This window comes from Perognathus longimembris, chromosome 21, assembly GCF_023159225.1.
Source record: "Perognathus longimembris pacificus isolate PPM17 chromosome 21, ASM2315922v1, whole genome shotgun sequence".
NCBI lineage: Eukaryota > Metazoa > Chordata > Mammalia > Rodentia > Heteromyidae > Perognathus > Perognathus longimembris.
The window spans coordinates 33,342,363-33,361,441 of record NC_063181.1 but is presented as its reverse complement, the minus strand read 5'-3'; the positions used below and the strand labels follow the sequence as shown (position 1 = coordinate 33,361,441).

Below are 19,079 nucleotides of genomic sequence, written 5' to 3'. Positions count from 1 at the left end.
CAGGTAAATATTTACACCTAGCAAACTCAATTTCCAAATATTTTACTGAATGAAAAAACAGACATTTGGTCATTATTGTTTTTTATAGTCCTTAAGAACTCTACTGACAAGGTCTCTAGGGCTCACTGTGAGAAAGGAGAGTTGAGGGCATTATTTGATTTTCTTTCAGCTCTCGTGAGAACTCACATCTACTCCCACAGATGCCATGTTCCACCATTCCCTTCAACAGGAGACACATGGCACAGATTTCACGGGCCCTCCCTGCCCCACGGTGCGCGGACGGCCCTTCCTCTCCCGTCTTCCCACTAAGAACACACCAGCCAGCACCGGCAAGGCCACGCCCGGGGAGCGCTCCCACAGGGGCTGCAGGCCGGATCCCAGAATGAGCCTGAGGCTTAACAAGAAGAGAGAGCCAATGAAGGCGAGAAGGGTTCTGTTTTTTTTCCTTTCCCCAAACTGAGAAAGGCTGCAGACAGACTCACTGGGAGCACAGACAGAACACACACACGACAATGATAAAAACAGAACGCTTCTCTGCCACCAACAGGGCATGAGACCTTGCTGGGCAAGGAAGAGAAAAGAGGGAGAGAAGGGAAAGACATGGACGACAGCAGAGCCCAGACCGCTGGCAGGGCGCGCAGAGATGCAGCTACCACCACACTGGCCCTGCAGTCACCAGCCACCACCCGGCATAGGCCATAGGCTCCTTTCTTCCTGGCTCAATACACAAACCTTCCTTCTTGGTAGGGGGGAAGAGGAGGGGGCAGGGAAATAGGTGGCTGTAATCAAAGACAAATGGGCTGCAGCTGCTTGAGACAGACCTTGCTCTAAGCAGTCAAGTTCCAGGTGGGAGGGCAGGTCAGTGTGGGTTCCTGCAGGCAGCAAGCCCATTTGGCCAAGTGACTTACTCAGAAAGATGAGGAGCAGGGCCCTTTCTGACACTCCTAGGACTGGCCAAAAAGGATCAGGGAATTCAGACACTCTGGACCAGCTACTGGACCAGGATGGAAGGAGCCTACCCGGGAGAAGAGCCCAGCTGCCAGGTAAAACCCAGACCCTGTGCATGCATTGCACTGGCTAAGGGGAGAGTCAGATCTGGGGTTACAGCTGAAAGGCTGCAATCTTCAAAGGAGCAGAAAAGGGCATGTGGCAAGCATGAGCCAGCCCTCTCTATCTGCCACTCGCAGCTCTCTGTCTCCCCGAGCCTTGCAATGCATGTCCCCCGTGCCATGGCGAAGGCAGGATGCGGAGAGAAGTGCAGTGTATACCTTCCAACACGGTCAACCATGCAGAGTGATGGGAGAGTCCGATAGAGTTACCCGCCAAGCACGTATACTCCCCCGCGTCCTCAAAGGAGACATTTCGCAAGTGAAGCACCTCCATCTCTTTGTCGGTGGTATTAACTCCGGCCGTCTAGAAGAGACAATGGAAGCAAAATGGACAAGCACAAGACATAAGACCTCCAAGAGACACAGAGAAACAAAGGGAGAGAGGGGAGGGGACATGGAACCAAAGGCAGAAATGCTCCCCAGCGTCTCCTTTGCAACAAGGAACAAACAAAAACCACCAGGCAGCGAAACCTGTTAGAGGAAAAGAGTGAAACCCTGCAGGAGGAGCTCCGCGGAGCCGAGATGACGACGGCTGGTTACGACCCTTCACCAGACGCTGGCCGCCACTGGCCCAGCCAAGCATGCGGGCAGTGCGCAGCATGGAGAAATGCAGCCCGACAGGTGGGGGGCTGTTTGGTTTTGGGTGGAGTTAGGGTTCACACAGGAGGGAAGGTAGGGCAGCCTCTCTCCCTCTTACACACACACACACACACACACACACACGCACGCACGCACGCACACACGCGCGCGCGCGCGGAGGGTGCCAGTTTGCCTGGCCTCTTACCATTCAAAACTTCAGTCTAAAGTATCATTCCTAACAGAGAAACCTGGGTTCCACGTGTTCACAAACGTGCATACACACAGCCAAGGAACACACATAAGGCATGGAGGGAGCCAGTAGACACCAACACAGTACCAAACCAAACCAGCCTCCCAGGCCGGGTATTTTTCCATGGCTCTGGGCACTAGGAACATAGGAGAATGACAGGGAGAGTCGGCGCTGGCTTCCCCACCGGCCCCAGCAGTGTGGGGCCTACACCAAGTTCCCATCCATCCATCTCCCCGTTACCTTTTGCCACAGGTCTGGTGACAGTGAGCCACGCAGACTGGTTAGCTTCACCAATATAATTGGAAACCTTACACACATACTCCCCGCTCTGGGCCTCTGTCACATTGAACAGGGTCAGCACCTCCGCATCCGAGCTATTAATCCCCGAATGCTGGAACAAACCAACGACACACCAGTCAGTTGGGCAAATACGGAGATGTGGCCACACTGTGCTTCCCGGTAACTTTCAGGCAGGCCCAGAAAGCCAAGGAAGGGGAGGCATTTGAGACTTACATCTTCCCCATTGAGAAGGACAAAACAAGTTGGCTTTAAAACATTTCAATAAACTCATCGTTTGTTGTTGTTTTTTTAATGAAGAAAATAAAAGAGAAGGAAAGAAATAACCACCCAAAGCAAATGTTCTGTGTGTGTTGAACCCTGCCGCCCCAGGACTGAGTAAGGGTTGTGAGTGGACACAGGACAAGCCCAGATACAGCCCCCTTCCTCCAAGGCAGTGTCAGCATCAGTGGCATAAAGAAGGGACTGCCAGTAAATCTGCGGGACAGCCAAGCCAGGGGAGGGGAGGCCTAACTCTGGGATAAAGAGGTCAACCACTTTCCCAGCTTCTGGTTACTTCCTGTTGCAAGATGCACTGGAGACTTAGCCAATTACCTTCCCTGGATTAATGGAGCATTCAGGGACAAGGACAGTCTGGGAGTGAGAGGAAAAAGGAAGAAAATGCCATTACTCCTCATGCTGCTTAGAATTTATGTGGCATTTGCTTTCCCAACTACTCAAGCGATGCCCTCATCATTCATTTATCCTGCTTGCCAAAGAGATCTTAATGGGAAGCAAGCAGGCCAAGACTGAGAAATATCCACTGGAAAGGTTCTCATCTTGGGCAAGGAACAAGCAGGTGTACAAATGCCTGCCTTGAATAGCTGGCCCAAAAGCCCTAGGCAGAGATGCTCTCAATGTTCTGTAGAAATCAGCACCAGCATTGTCCACTCTCCAGCCCTTAGTTTCCAGTCACCTCCTAGTCTGTGGTTACATTCCCTACTAGGACAGAGCATATGCTTAAAGATCACGGGCTGAGCTCTAATCCTGGGCACAAGGGGAGCTTGAGCCACAGGAGGCACTGGTCACCCTTCCTGAACACTGGCCCATGAAAACTGGGACCAAATTTACCTTCAAGATCTGGACATAAGGCAGGTTGTCCGGACCAATCTTACTCCCATTCACCTCGATGTGCTTTAGCCACTGGATATGGGGCTGTGGGTCGCTGTATACTTTACACATGAACTCCACATTGCTGCCCAGGGCCACTGTCTTGTTGGCAGGCAACCCAGCTTGCAGGATGGGCCGGTGAGGGGACCGCTCTGAGGAAGAAGGGAGAGGACGAGCTCATCAGACCCTGCCGCAGCTAGGAGGGCCACAGTGGGCGTCATCCATGTTCCCTCAGCTTTGCCAGTGGCAGTGTCCTTCCCAGTTCTTGACCCCTTGATCCCGAGGAACACCTCTTCCAGCTCCCAAGCCATCAGGAACCTCTTCCCCAGGGCAATCTGCATTTATAGGCATAGTAAAGTCTCTTTTTTTAGTAAGTCTCCAACCTGCTTCTCAGCTGAAATTAGTCTTTTAAGACTACTGCTGTACCAAGTTTGGCCCAGGAGTACAGACTCAATTATCACCTGAGAGCTTGACAAAAACCAGAATCTCAGACCTTACCCCAAGGCTTCTAGGACCACAATCTCCTCCTCAGATTACATCAAAGCCAAGGCAGGATTATGACCATGAGGTACCATACTTTGTGATCTCTGAAGCATGGATTCAGATCCTCTAGAAAGACCAGGCTGCAATAACAGCTCTTTCTGGGGTCTTTTGTGATGCCTGAATTGTTGATTCATAGGGCACTGGACCTCCCTGGGCTTCAGTGTGCGTATGTGTTCTTGTATATGGCTACTGTGATCCTGTCTGCCTAAGGACGCTTGGTTTCCTTGAACTGTGGGGGGTGGGGGTGGGGGTGGGGGGGCGGAGCCTAAGCTATTGCTCACATTCATTAAGCAATAGCTGCTATTAAGACTATATTAACATCACTGTACCAACTCCATCTTTCAGGAAAGACTATTGACTGTACCTTCTGCTTCACAGTGACATAAAACTTTTGAGACATATTCCTATTTGACATTCTTTACTCTGTGATATGGATAAGAAAAGTGAGGCTCAAAAGGGGAGGTACAATGTCACAATGCTATCCTAACTTCATTAAACTCAATTTTCGCCTGTCCCCTGTTTCCTCTTAAGATCCTCTTGCATCCTTGGCTTTCTTACCCACAACATCCAGCTGGTACGTGTGGTTTATGCTGCCATACTCATTCTCCACGATGCAGGTATAGTTGCCCTTATCGGAGGGCACCACTGAGTCCATTATGATGCTCCATGTGGCGTAACGGACCTGTGGAAATACACGTGAATAGGCTACATGGAGGATCTGGGAGGAGACCGGAGGAAGCTTGGGAGCCTGTGGCATGGTCCCCATAAATCAGAGGCAGCAGTAGATGGCCTTGTGCTTTTGCATGGGCCAGCACAAGGTATAGAGGGCCCTCACTCTTGGCTCACTTATACCTGAGGAAGAACATACCCTGCTAACTAGCTGGCCATTTCTAGACAAATGTTCCTTCTGTATACTCTCCCAAACTCACAAGGAACCTTCCATCTCTGTGCCTATGACTGGAATGGTTTACCAGCTCTGACTGCCTTGGACACCTTCCAAACCCTTTCCCCTCCACCAGCCAAACTGAATCTCTGGTCAGACTTGTTTTCACCCTTCCCCCTGTACTGTCCTTTCGATCAACTGGCAATCTTTATGGGCAGGAATGCCATTCCATCCTGTCTGAAACATAGGAACTTGCAGAAAACTTTTCCCTGTTTTTCCTGAGGTCTCTGTTTTTCTCATACAAGAATAATCAGAAAAGAGTAGCTAGGTGAGCCAACATATAAAAACAGTTCTAAGAGGATGACCAAACTTGAAGAAGGTCAAGATGTTCTTCCTACAAATCATCAACAAAGGAAGTAACAGACAATTTACAAAAAAGGAAAGAAAGGATTCTAACACATGAAACCTCTAACATTAATCAATGAAATAAAATACAAGGGAACAATGAAATACTTTGATCACTAAATTTGTTGGCAAACATCTAGGGAACTTGTCATTCTCATATTCTGGGAAGATGATCAGTAATTGGGATGTGAGGACATGGCTCAATGACAGTGCAAGGACACAGGCAGCGCTCTGGGCTCAATCCCTAGCACCATGAAGAAAAATGAGAGAAAAAGAAAATGAACTGGAGAGTGAGAGCAAAGGGAAGAGGAGAGGAAACAGAGGGAAAAGGGGGGACAGGGAACACAGAAGGAAATAGAAGAGAGGGAATGGGGAGGAAAGGAGAAGGGAATTGGGCAATATGTATAAACTAACATGTTTATACTCTTTGACCTGGTTATCTCATTTCCACAAATCTGCTCTAAGAAGCACATTTTAAAATGCTGATGAAAACATTCACTGCAACATTATGTAATTAGTAAAAAACACCTAATAATGCAGAATAGTTTGTTAAATTATGGGGTTTAAAAAATAATGTATCAGGTAGCCATGAAACTATTTTTCAGTCATGCTTGACATAACAAAGACTAATATTAGTATGTTAGCAAATAACAAGGTAAGAAATTACATACACAATATAATTAACTGTAAAAATCATATATAGAAAGAAGATGGAAACTTTACTTTTTTGCATTTGAAAAAAATTAAAAACACATTACCATTACAGTTAGAAAGCATTATTTAAAACAGTTACAGGAACTTGGGAACATAGCTCAATGTACGTGTTTTTTAGCATGAACAATGTCCTGAGTTCAATCTCCAGCTCCAAACAAAAAACAAAACAAAATAAAACAAACAACAACTCCTCCCCCCAATTAAAGGAATAAGGACTTTCGATTTCAATATCTTCCTCTTATTTTATTTTATTTTTGGTGTCATTGGAGTTTGAAATCGGGGCTTTGTGCTCGGTAGGTAGGTGCTCTACCCCTTGAGAAATACCTCTAGCCCTAACTTTTATGTATACATTTACACACAGATGTGTGTCTACACACACATGTACCTTGTAGCCTCCAATCCTGTGGTCAGGTTTGAACTCTTTGCCATTCTTCAGCCAACGCAGTGTGGGGTTCGGAGTCCCACTGGAAGGACATTTGAACTTCACTGTCTTGGCAGCTGGCACTGCATGCAATTTCTTTTCCATCTTTTCTGGGGATGTCCAGTATGGAGCCACAGCTGTTCACAGAAAGCCAAGAAAGGTAAGATGGGGTAGAGGAATGGTCAAGTTTATGAGCAGGGCAGGGGTCACGCAGGAGCTGTTGGTGCCTCCCACCTGCTCCAGGCCCGTGACCAATGCCTGACCAATGCACTGACTAGGGCAGTCAGAGGGAATGCCCTTCTGCTTCAGCTAGGCCTCCTCCCGCTTAGACCCCAAAACTCCAGGCCCCAAAGGTAGTAAGGTAGGAAACTGTGTCTCACGCATACGGTTTGGTTTGGTGTTATCTGTCTCTTTCTCCTCTGAGGAGGAGTCATCATCGTCGTCGTCATCCTCCGAGGAGGGGAGGGCATCTGTGGGAAGAAGAGGGAACTGAGCTTCCTCCAAACACCTGTGCATTTCCAATGCGGCAGAGATGAACAAAGCCACCTTTACCCACAAGGTCTCATAGTCCTACTTTTCCTATGGGACAGTAACAGGACTGCGTGTTCCAGTGTCTGTTCTCTTTCTTCCCCAGCCCAGGGCACTGCCAACTCTTCTCAGAAGCCTTTACACTGGATAGCTCCAGCAGGACCCACTGTTTCTCTTAATTCCGACATGAACCCCAAAGCTTCCTCTCAGCTCATAGTACCACCTAAGGGGCCTGGGTCTCGGGACCGCATTCAGGGGACCTATATAATCTTATCTGGACACTAACCACTAGAAAACCCAAGGGCAGGGCAGTCGATAGGCACTCTGGCAAGATGCTATTTCCAAAGGGTCAAGTACCGTGAGGTAGAGATCTTCTTTGCATGGGTCTTCCAAGATCTGGGAGTTGCCTTTCTTAACCAGAACACATGGGGAGCTCACAGCAGCTAATGCTGTTCCCCAACAGAACATACTCTGCCTAAGAATGAGCTCTGTACAAGTGGTCAGCAAGATGGTACACACAAGAGCTTTTCCCCATCATTCTAGGCATTGTGGGGGTCTGGAGAAGGCAATCCTTCCATCAGGGCTGGTTCTAAGGATGCCTAGAAGGAGGGACTAAGTCCACATCTTGGGTACACCAAAAGGTATAATAAAGATTTCTGCTCTACTTCCTCGAATGCTAGTTTTGTGAGATGGAGTCCCATCCAGAAAGAGGCAGATTCACAAGTCACAGAGCTCCAGGGTGTCTTTGCTGCCCTCCAACAGCTTTGGGAGCCAGCCATCAGATGTTTCAAGATAGCTTGTGGGCATGGCAATGCACCTGAGTCCTTCCCATCCACAGTGGAGACTTCACCACGTGCTCTGGTGTTCTAATTGCTAAATCAGAGCACCAAATTCAATGGCAAGGACATGACAGGATGAACATTGGCTGGGCCCCACTCAGCATCCAGAGATCTGGGGGGTGGGAGTGGGGGTGGGGGTGGGGAAATCATAAGGTCTTAACCACACCAAAAGAATCAGCAATTACCTCTGAGGTATTACTCTGAAGTTCCAGATCTCTAGGATGGGGCCCGTCCTACCCAGTCACTCCTGAGAGCTAAGCCACACAGCGGGCAGGGAGCAGTGTTAGTGGCCAGCGGTGTCCGAAGCAGAGTGGGGGTAGATCATGGAAGGGAAGGAGGTTCACTTCCCCAAGACTAGCAGAGAGAGGCAGAGGAGAGAATCCAGAGGGGTGGGCACGAGAGGGTGTTGCTACCAACCTGAGACATTGACGGAGAAGTAGGTGGTATCGCTGCCAGAGGGGCTGCTGGTCACACAAGCGTAGAGGCCAGAGTCAGCGGGCACAGAATCCCGCACCTCCACCTCCTCCCCTGTGATGCGGGTACGGTTGCTCTCCACCAGCTGCACCCCATCCCGCAGCCAGTTGATGCTCTGCACATCGTCCCGCAGCCGACAGCGGAGCTGCAGCAGGTCACCGGGGTGGACCAGGAGGGACTCCACTTCCTCAGGGGCTCCCCAAGGCTGAGCTGCAGCCACCCATGGGGGCCAGGAAGAGGGCAAAGGGGGGAGAGGAGGAGGAGAGAGACAAAGGGAGTTACGCTAGCCACTGCAAGCTGCACATCCCACGCCTCAGTACCTCGAGGCTGTGGAACTGGGAGGTAGAATACAGGCCAGCTGGCTACCTGGGACCCCATCCCTTCTCCTCCACCCCACTTCCTCCAAAAGTCAAAGGAAGAAAGCCGCAAAGTTAGGAAGCAGCTGCAGTAGCATTAAGCAGATCACATTTCACTTCCCTCCATCCCAGTGGGAAAGCTGACCCTTTCCAGGACTTCTCTTGTGTCCAGACCCCCGCCATCCCCCCACATGCTGCTTAGTTCTTTGCCCAGAACAACCAGTTTCCAGAGAAACACCCCATTCCTTTTGGCTGGGTTAGCCCCAGCTCTTTTCCCTAGTGCACAAACTCCACCCCTTACAGGCCTAAGAGTCCTCACCCAACCTGAGAACAGGCGCCTTTAGTCATCTGGGGGTGGGGGGGAGGGCTCAGCTCTGGGGTGTTCACATGACTCAGCAAGCCAGATGCACATGTGAGAGGGACAGCCTAAGGAGAGGTCAGCTCAGGGGAGCCTCCGGCGAACAGGTGCCAGCCCGGAGGATTTGGCACCCATGCCTGTGTTAGGAATGGACGCCTGCAGCTGCCACAGTACCACACTTGCTCTGGCAGCAGAAACTGCTGCACACAAAGCCCCTTTCTGCTGGGCTTACCCTCCACGCCCACCCCATCCCCCCACAATGTGCTATCACCTTGGCCCCAAAACTGGTCCTGCCAGGGTGTCTGGAGTGTCCCTCTCCTGGGTGAGCTAAATCGTGCACGCTGGCAAGAAGGGCGGTGATCCCAACACATCTTAGAGCCAACTACCACAGCAGAACAGCTCACTCTCCACCCACAAGCAGGAAGTAAAAGTTTCGATGTCCCTTCAGAATGTTCAAACACATCTCTTCTTTCACTAAAAGAACACTCCGGTTGCCTCTCATACCTGCCATCTTACTTAGGTCTCTACTGACTTGGAGAGGCCCACCAGTTCATCATTGGAGGCTCAATGCAATTTGTCACGGGCCTTGCTCTCAGTGTACTCTTCCCACAACCCTTGCTCTAACACAAAGCTGTCCCATGCCCCTCAGGGCACCCAGCCCTTTGCCTGTCAGGTGCTGTATCTGAGAAGCGGCTTCTCACCCCCTTGTCTGGGTTAGTTAGACAGTGGGATGTGCCATACCTAACTCAAGCACCCAGAGAGCTGCTCTCAATAAATAGGTGCTGAATAAATGACACAGGCAGTCTCTTGTTTTCTTCCTATCCGATTTCCCTTTCTCATCCCTCAACTTTTCAGAGGTGAGGCTCAAGCCTAGAGCCTTGCTCTATCATTGAGTTAAGTCCCTATCTCTCACCTGTCATTTAAATACGACTCTTTCTGAAGTTTCTACTAGAAACCTTACAAATGAAAAATGGGTGCTTGAAGTCACGGCTCTTTCAGAAAGAAGGCTGAGGCAGTCTAGACGTTGCTTATATCCCCAGCACAGAGATTCTGACTTACCAAAACAAAACAAACCTAAAAAATCTAGCCAGCCTGCAGTGGTCCACACTTGTGATCCCAGTTACAGAGACACAGGTAGGAGAGGAATATGGCCCAATGCTGTCCTTAGGCAAAAATATAAGAGCCAATATGAAAGACTAGGGATATAGGTTCATTCAGTGATTGAGAGCTTGCCTAGTAAGCTTGAGACCCTCAGCTCAAAGCCCAGTAAGAGAGAGAAGGAGAGATATAAACAGACTGTCTGCTTTTACGTTTGGAAGGTGCCAGCAACTGCAAGGGGTCTCACATCCTGGTCTCTGCAACCAATGGTTTATCATATTTTCAGGGCCATCAGAGTGAGTGCTGCTTTAAAAGAATTCGAAATCATTATGCCAACACACATTTATTTTTGTGAGTCCGGTCAAAGGGAATGCCACAAAGGTGAGCAGAACACACTGTTGATTAAAAATAAGCTTTTGTGGGCCTTCAGGAAAGTTACACTTTCTATTTTTAATGGTTTGTGGTTTTGCCAAAGGAAGGCAGGAGAAAAGGAGTTTGTACCTGACCCTTAAGGAAAACAGCAGACACTCCTATTGATCAAATCTCATTCCCTCAAGTGACCTCACTGATTAAACATTTTACAGCTCATGATCAACACCAGCCTTCAGTCAACAGTGAACTACATTCTTAGGCTCTGGCATCACATGGCTGATTTCCACACGTTCTGGAGATGAAAATTTGCTCCCAACTACAATAACACAGTAGGAACAGAGGGCATTTGCCTCTAAGAGAAAGGAGCCCAAAAATTTGGTCTAGCTAAAACCCATTCCAGGAGATTTTTGCTTCGATTCATAATTTCCAGTCAATCTCAACCAGAATGTGCAAAGAAAATTCTTCTACATGATCTATAAAAAGCCTCACAAATCAGCTCTCTTTTCTCCTGATGCAACCATTGTGATCTTGGTTCGCTTCCAACTCTCTCTAGATTGCTTCATCTTCTCCCTGTCCCAGTACCATCTTGGGATAACCTCATCCTACATGGCCTCTCTGTGCTGAGAGCCTGGACTAGCTGTGAATCTCTGACACCCTGGTGTGTGCTGATGTGTTGTTCTCCTGATCAAGCTCCTATACCATGGAAAGGGTAAGACCTACAACTCTACTTGGCCTTTAAGGAGCCTGGCAATATCTTCCTATCTGCCATTTAATACTTCTGATCGGGCTGTTCTTTGCCCTGGCTAAATGAATCCTCCCTACACATAAATCTGACTTCTACTGACAACTGTCAGCACCAATCCTGTACCCTCCTGCCTCAGACTACTCAAAGGCCACCACAGAAAACATTCAGGCAGGCTTCAGTCTACCCTAGTACATCTAGTTTTCTGCACAACAGTTACTGTTGGAATCACATTCTTATTCAGTTTCATACAGTATTTTTCTTTCTTTCTTTCTTTCTTTTTAAAAAAGAATTCAAGGTATACAATTAAATTCTTTTAGTATTGTTTGTCCCTTGGTATATATGGGAACTGGTTCTAGTACACCCCTACTCCCAACATCCCCAAATCCCTTATACGAAAGTGTATACTGCATTTTTATATAACTTTTAGACATCCTCCTGTCAGACGCTTTAAGATAACTCTAGATAATTGATGACTTACAAACCTAAAACAAAGTGCTATATAAATAGTTGTTATACTATAATGTCTAGAAATAATGAAAAAATTATATACATATTCAGTACAGACACACTTTCCCATCTACAGTTGATTAAGTCTGAAAATAAAGACCCTACAGATGTGGAAAGCTAGCTACATATTCTGTCATAAAATGAACCCAATTGTACAATGTTTTTCCACTACTAAAAGAAAACTTCCTACCAAAAGGTGTCCCCTCTCCCACGAAACTGATTGGCTTCCTGGCTTTATAGATTTTCCCATTCCATATATTTGCTTCTGATGGAAAAGAATTATGCATCATCTTTTGTGACTGAATTTTTTCACTTTGTGTCATGTGGCCGAGTTTCTTCCATGTTGTAACATGTCTCAGTACTTCATCCCTCTTAGTGGCCCAGTAATATTCCATTGTGTGGATATACCATATTCCAATTACAGTTATTGGATATTTGGGAGCGTTATTTCTGTGTCTGTCCATTGGTGGTGTTTGAACTCAGGGCCTGGGCACTGACCCTGAGCTTTGCTGCACATAGCTACCTCTCCACTACTTTGAGCCACAGCTCTACTTCTGGTTTTCTGGGGGTTAACTGGAGATAAGAGTCTCACAGACTTTCCTGCTTGGGTTGGCTTTGAACTATGGTCCTCAGATCTCAGCCTCACGAGGACCTAGGATTACAGGCTTGAGCCATTAGTATTACTTCTTTCCTTTTTTTTTTTTTTTTTTTTTTGTCAGCTGTGGGGCTTGAAGTCAGAGCCTAGGCACTGTCCCTGAGCACTAGCTCAAGGCTACTGCTCTACCACTTGAGACACAGAGCCATTTCCGTGTATGTGATACTGAGGAATCAACCCCAGGGCTTCATACATGCAAGGCAAGCACTCTACCACTAAGCCAGATCCCCAGCCCTAAGTATTACTTCTTAACTGTTGAAAGTATCCATGTCTTATCTTGTTGCTTCTAAGAACCAGCAAGCAACCCAGAATGAAATTGCTTACTATAATTTTCTAACCCAACAATGGCAGAAACATAAAAAAAAAAACAACCCTCAATAAATCTTGGGGTGAACTTTATCATCTTGCAAGTGCACCAAAAGTCAGCCTAGGGCTTAGGAATATTAGTGGCTTTCTCCTTGCTAGGGATATGTCAGGTTCTCCATTTATAAAGCAGGGATAGCACAATTTTATTTTATTTTTTGAGATGTCATAACATCTGCAGATAACCAACTACTTGCTTGCTCATTGAGCCTTGCCCTCTGCATCACTGCCCTGGTCCTGAACCTGTCCTATGTAACGTGGCTGGCTAGTGGTGGATGGCATTTCTAACTAGAAGCCCATGCCTGTGAAGACCCCTGTCCCCAGTCGCTTCAGGTTTTCCCAGAGCCTCACACGTGTGTCCTTTTCAGAGAAGAGAGAGGCTTGTCATCCCTCTCCAGTTCCTCTGAGCTGGCTTTTCTCAGTCAAGACTAATGAGGTGGGGCTATCTATGTTGTAGGTGTCAGGCAGAGACGAGCTAGCTGACACTTTTTTATGGAGCTAGTCATGAAAGATGAAGAAAGGAAAACCACTTTATTGCCTGGCCATTTGAAATCAACATTTCAACACTTGCAGAATCTGCTTGGTTAGAATCAAGCACAAAGATCACTATCTATCTCAATAATGCAGACGCTAAAGGAAAGTGGCAAACCAACTTTTATGGCAAGTTCTTGTTTTATGCACTTTCTTTCCTGAGAGATAAAGTGGGGATGAGGGCTAGAAGCCATGTGGTATGTGGAGTCCATGGTGACCTAGCCTAACAAAATCAAATATGATGTTCACAAACTTATTCACAGGCTTAAAAATGCATTGTGGAAAAAATGGTGTATGGTGCTTCAATGTCAACAGAAGTCATCATTACCAAAAATGAGGAAGGGGCTGGGAATATGGCCTAGTGGTAAAGTGCTTGCCTCATATATATGAAGCCCTGGGTTCGATTCCCCGGCACCACATATATAGAAAAAAGCCAGAAGTGGCGTTGTGGCTCAAGAGATAGAGTGCTATCCTTGAGCAAAAAGAAGCTCAGGCCTTGAGTCCATGCCCCAGGACTGGCAACAAAAACAAAACAAACAAACCAAAAATGAGGAAGACAGAGACAGGGTGTAATTCTTAAAGGACTCAGACTTCTAACCTCATTCCCAAAGCCTCAGACAACTTTCCAAAAAATAGGCCAACAAGGGTATGGTAATGTATGTTTGTAATCACAGCACTCAGGAGATAAGAGGCAGTACAAGTTTGAGACCAGCCTAAACAAAAGAACAAAAAATAAAATAAAAATAAGAGAGAGGAAGGGGGTAGAGGGAGAGGGAGAGAGAGCGGAAGAAAAAGCAGCAGCAGCAGCAAACAAACAAACAAAAGATTCTTACTCAGCTGCTAGAGATCGAGGCGATCTCTAGTCCTGAGGCAGGCTCCAGGGCTGTGGTAAAGGCCTCACATAATTCTTTCTTCCCTATGTCCAAGGGGACGTCAGAAAAAGAGACCCACACTCCCAGTAATCCTTAAGCAAGCAGCTCGAAAGGAGGAGTGCGTGTACGCACTTTCCAATGGTGCTTTAAAATCAAGAACATGGTTATTGTTAATGAAAATCTTGCGTTCCTTTCTTTCCCTATTTGCCTCCCAAGTACTGTCACCACAGGACTCCCAACAAACCAACAAGCTTTTTGCTATGTCAGTACAGGCTAGAAATCTCCCACAATTGCCCTGGGGACATGAGATCAGATCTTGAGGTTCCTGCCAGCAATGGATACTGAATAGGTGAGGGAATGGATGGAACCTGTTATCTTTATTAGATGAGACCCCAGATCCTGAAAACATAGAGGACAGAGAGCTCTCTCTTCAGGACAGCTCTCATTGTCTATCTGTGGGCCCCCTGGTCACTGTGTAAGGAGAACTGGACTAAACAAGGACATCAAAGATGTGCCTTGGCCCACCTATCCAGGGTGACAAGATGTACACAACACCTTGGTATATATGAGGCATTTCCTACTGCAACATGAGACAAATAGAAAATAAGAGTTAAGTAAAGGCAGTTGGGCATAGGTATTTGGCTTATAAAACTTAAAAAAAAAAAAAAAAAAGGATCAGTGGTCAGAGTGAAAGACCCCTACCCAAATTCCAAATTGACAAAAGTCAATGAAGCCAGAACCAAATAAAGGACAGGGTAGCGTGAGCCATCACCTGGCCAGGGTTCCGGGAACTTAAGTCAATAAAACTAGCCAGTTCCAGGAATCGAAACTAGGCGGTTTCAAGATTGCGCTTAGACAAACAATTTCAAAAAAATTCCGAGAACCAAGGGTTGCAAAAACAAGTAGAAAACGGAAAGTCCCTAGGCTCACCAACGTGGACCAATCAGAATCATGCAATCCTGTTCCTAGCCTTATTTGGACTGCCCAATCCCTGTAACTATGCCGTTAGCTTCTGTAAGCCTGCTTCCGCAACCCCCCCATAAAAACCCCTAGACATCGAGCTCCGGATCGCCACCTCCCTGAGAGGACTTGGACGCCCGGGTACCCGCAACCCTCAATAAACCTCTTGCTGTTGCATCCCTCGTGTGTCTCATTGATCTCTGGGGGTCTCCTCAGACAGAAAGACAACCCATTGCTCGGGGGTCTTTCATCTGGGGGCTCGTCCGGGATCGGAGACCCCCACCCAGGGACCACCGACTCACCGACGGGAGGTAAGCTGGCCAGCGATCGCACTTGTCTGTGTCTCTGTTTTTGGTGTTTTGCGCTTGCGTTTGCTTTGTTCTTGTACTAGTTAGCTAGCTAGATTTGTATTGGGCGGCTCCGTGGAGGAGTTGACGAACTCGTACTCCCGACCGCAACCCTGGGAGACGTCCCAGTGGTCTTTGGAGGCCACCCTGGCCCATTTGTCCTCCGTAGCTTGGAAAAGAGTCAGTCCCTTTGGGGCCGCCCCGCTGACTGAGGGCTACGTGGTTTGTGAAGGAGACGAGAGATCCGGACTCTCACGAACGCAGTCTCCATTTGAACTTTCCCTTTCGGTTTTCAGCCGAAGCCGCGCTGCGAAAATCTGTTTCGGTTTTGTCTCCATAGTTTTTGTCTTGTCTGTCCTAGGACTTTGTGTTTTTGAAATAATGGGTCAATCTGTTACCACTCCTTTAAGTTTGACTTTACAGCACTGGCCAGAGGTCCGGAAGATCGCCAGCAACCTCTCCGTCGAGGTCCACAAGCGACCTTGGGTCACTTTTTGTTCCTCAGAATGGCCCACTTTCGGGGTAGACTGCAGGTCAAGGCAAAGATAATGGTTCCCGGCCCGCACGGGCATCCAGACCAAGTTCCCTACATCCTTACCTGGGAAGCTTTGACTGCTGAACCCCCGCCATGGGCCAAGCCCTTTGTCTTGTTCCCTCCATCACACCCTCTCACACCCTCCGCTCCCCCTTCCCAGTCCTCCCTTTACCCTGCCGTTACTGAACCTCCTCCTACCTTAAAGGACCCTAAGGCCAATGTCCCCAAGGTTCTACCCCCCGGTGACGACCTCCTCCTCGATTTGTTGACTGATGACTCCCGGTTGCCTCAACCCCCACCCTACCCTGCGGAGACTGGCCCTGGGGAGGGTGTGCAGCGGCCAGATCCTTCCCCTATTGCCACTAGAACTAGGGTAAGAAGGGAAGGTAATTTACCCCCTGCAGACTCCACTACCCAGGCCTTTCCCTTAAGGACGGGGGCTGCCGGACAACTTCAGTATTGGCCTTTTTCAGCCTCAGATTTGTATAACTGGAAAAACAATAACCCTCCTTTCTCAAAAGACCCCGCCATGTTGACTGCCTTGATTGAGTCCATACTTGTTACCCATCAGCCTACCTGGGATGATTGTCAACAGCTGTTGCAGGCTCTCTTGACTACTGAAGAGAGGCAGAGAGTCCTCCTGGAAGCTCGGAAAAATGTTCGCGGGGCAGATGGGCGGCCGACACAGCTGCCAAATGAAATTAATGCTGCTTTTCCCTTAGAGAGACCAGACTGGGATTTCACCACTGTGGAAGGTAGGAACCACCTAATCCTTTATCGCCAGCTGCTTATGGCGGGTCTCCATGGGGCAGCTAGGCGCCCCACGAATTTGGCTCAGGTAAAACAGGTTATTCAGAGATCTGAGGAAACTCCTTCTGCCTTCCTAGAGAGACTAAAAGAGGCTTATCGGATATACACTCCCTATGATCCTGAAGACCCAGGACAGGCAACTAACGTTTCTATGTCCTTCATTTGGCAATCTGCCCCGGACATTAGAAAGAAACTGGAAAGGTTGGAGAACTTAAGGGAAAGTTCCCTACAGGATTTACTTAAGGAGGCAGAGAAGATATTCAATAAGAGGGAGACAAGGGAGGAAAGAGATGAAAGGCTAAAGAGAGAGGCAGAGGAACGTGATCGAAAGAAGAGTAAAGAGTTTAGTAGACTCATGGCCACCTTAGTGACAGGACAAAGACAGGATAGACAGGAGGGAGAGCGAAGAGGGCCCCGAGTGGAAAAAGACCAATGTGCTTATTGCAAAGAAAGAGGGCACTGGGCAAGGGACTGCCCAAAGAACCCCCGGGGGTCCCGGCCTCGACCCAAAACATCTCTCTTGACCCTGGACGATTAGGGAGGTCGGGGTCAGGAGCCCCCCCCTGAACCCAGGATAACTCTAGACGTAGGGGGGCAGCCGGTCACCTTCCTAGTAGATACAGGAGCCCAACATTCCGTCCTGAACCATAACCCAGGACCTCTCAGTGACAAGTCGGCATGGGTCCAGGGAGCCACCGGAGGACGGCGATATCGATGGACTACTGATCAAAAAGTCCACTTGGCTACCGGTAAGGTGACTCATTCTTTTCTTCATGTTCCTGACTGTCCATACCCCCTGTTGGGGAGAGATTTGCTCCAAAAATTAAAAGCCCAAATTCATTTTGAGGAATCTGGGGTACGTGTAGCCGGCCCCAAAAATCAACCTTTACATGTGTTAACTCTGGGTCTGGAAGAAGAATACAGACTATATGAAAATAACAAAAGTAAGGAATTCCCCCTTAACCCAGAATGGATAAATAATTTTCCTCAAGCATGGGCAGAAACAGGAGGCATGGGATTGGCCAGACGACAGGCTCCACTGGTTATAGCTTTAAAAGCCAATACCACACCTGTCTCAATTAAACAGTACCCAATGTCGCAAGAAGCAAGGACAGGAATTAAGCCTCACATAAAAAGGCTCCTGGATCAGGGGATCTTAAAACCTTGCCAGTCCCCATGGAACACCCCCCTACTCCCCGTCAAAAAGGCGGGGACAGGAGACTATAGACCAGTCCAGGACTTACGAGAAGTTAACAAGCGGGTGGAAGATATACATCCCACAGTGCCCAACCCATACAATTTGTTAAGCGGACTGTCACCAGCCTATTGTTGGTATACAGTTTTGGACTTGAAGGATGCCTTCTTTTGCTTAAGGCTCCATCCAGACAGCCAGCCTATTTTTGCTTTCGAGTGGAGAGACCCTGAATTGGGAATCTCAGGGCAATTGACCTGGACTAGACTCCCCCAGGGGTTCAAGAATAGCCCTACCCTATTTGATGAGGCCTTACATCGAGACCTGGCAGATTTTCGGGTCCAACATCCAGCCTTGATGCTGCTCCAGTATGTCGATGATCTGTTGCTGGCCGCGACATCCAAACAAGAATGTAGGGAAGGAACCAGAGACTTGCTACATACCCTCGGGACCCTGGGGTATCGGGCCTCCGCTAAAAAGGCCCAAATCTGCCAACAACAGGTGACTTACCTGGGCTACCTAATTAAAAAGGGAGAAAGGTGGCTGACGGACGCAAGAAAGGAGACAGTCATGAAAATACCCGAGCCCCAGAACCCCCGACAGCTAAGGGAATTTTTGGGAACGGCCGGGTTCTGCAGACTGTGGATACCAGGCTTTGCCGAAATGGCCAGTCCCCTGTACCCACTCACCAAACAAGGTACGATGTTTGCCTGGGGAGAAGAACAACGGAAGGCTTTCCAAAACATCAAAAAGGCTCTCCTAACAGCTCCAGCCCTAGGACTCCCAGACTTGACTAAGCCCTTCGATTTGTATGTAGCCGAAAGCAAAGGACATGCGAAGGGAGTACATCGCCCTGGAGTCCATTGGGAAATTGACTTCACTGAAATCAAGCCTGGGCTTTACGGATACCAGTATCTGCTGGTATTCGTCGATACTTTTTCTGGCTGGGTGGAAGCCTTCCCCACAAAGCAGGAAACTGCCAAAGTTGTCACCAAGAAACTACTGGAAGAAATCTTTCCCAGATATGGCATGCCTAAATTTTTGGGGTCTGACAATGGGCCAGCCTTCGTCTCCCAGGTAAGCCAGCAGGTGGCCATGTTACTGGGGATTAATTGGAAATTGCATTGTTCGTATAGACCCCAGAGTTCAGGGCAGGTAGAGAGAATGAATAGAACTATTAAGGAGAC

At 48.1% G+C, this 19,079-nt stretch overlaps 1 protein-coding gene across 8 annotated transcripts in view; it reads right to left on the bottom strand.

Moving 5' to 3' along the window:
* Fgfr1 (fibroblast growth factor receptor 1) overlaps positions 1-19,079 on the bottom strand; it is a 55,452-nt gene that overhangs the window by 6,369 nt on the left and 30,004 nt on the right. For 3 of the 8 annotated variants that reach the window (XM_048330952.1, XM_048330950.1, XM_048330949.1), the window contains exons 3-8: positions 8,135-8,401; positions 6,731-6,820; positions 6,315-6,487; positions 4,486-4,609; positions 3,346-3,536; positions 1,269-1,413 (exon numbers count right to left, since the gene is read on the bottom strand). In XM_048330952.1, coding sequence (XP_048186909.1) covers positions 1,269-1,413; positions 3,346-3,536; positions 4,486-4,609; positions 6,315-6,487; positions 6,731-6,820; positions 8,135-8,401 — 990 coding nt within the window. The remainder of the gene's footprint in view (positions 1-1,268; positions 1,414-3,345; positions 3,537-4,485; positions 4,610-6,314; positions 6,488-6,730; positions 6,821-8,134; positions 8,402-19,079) is intronic. The other 5 variants (XM_048330953.1, XM_048330951.1, XM_048330955.1 and 2 more) reach the window with 3 other exon arrangements.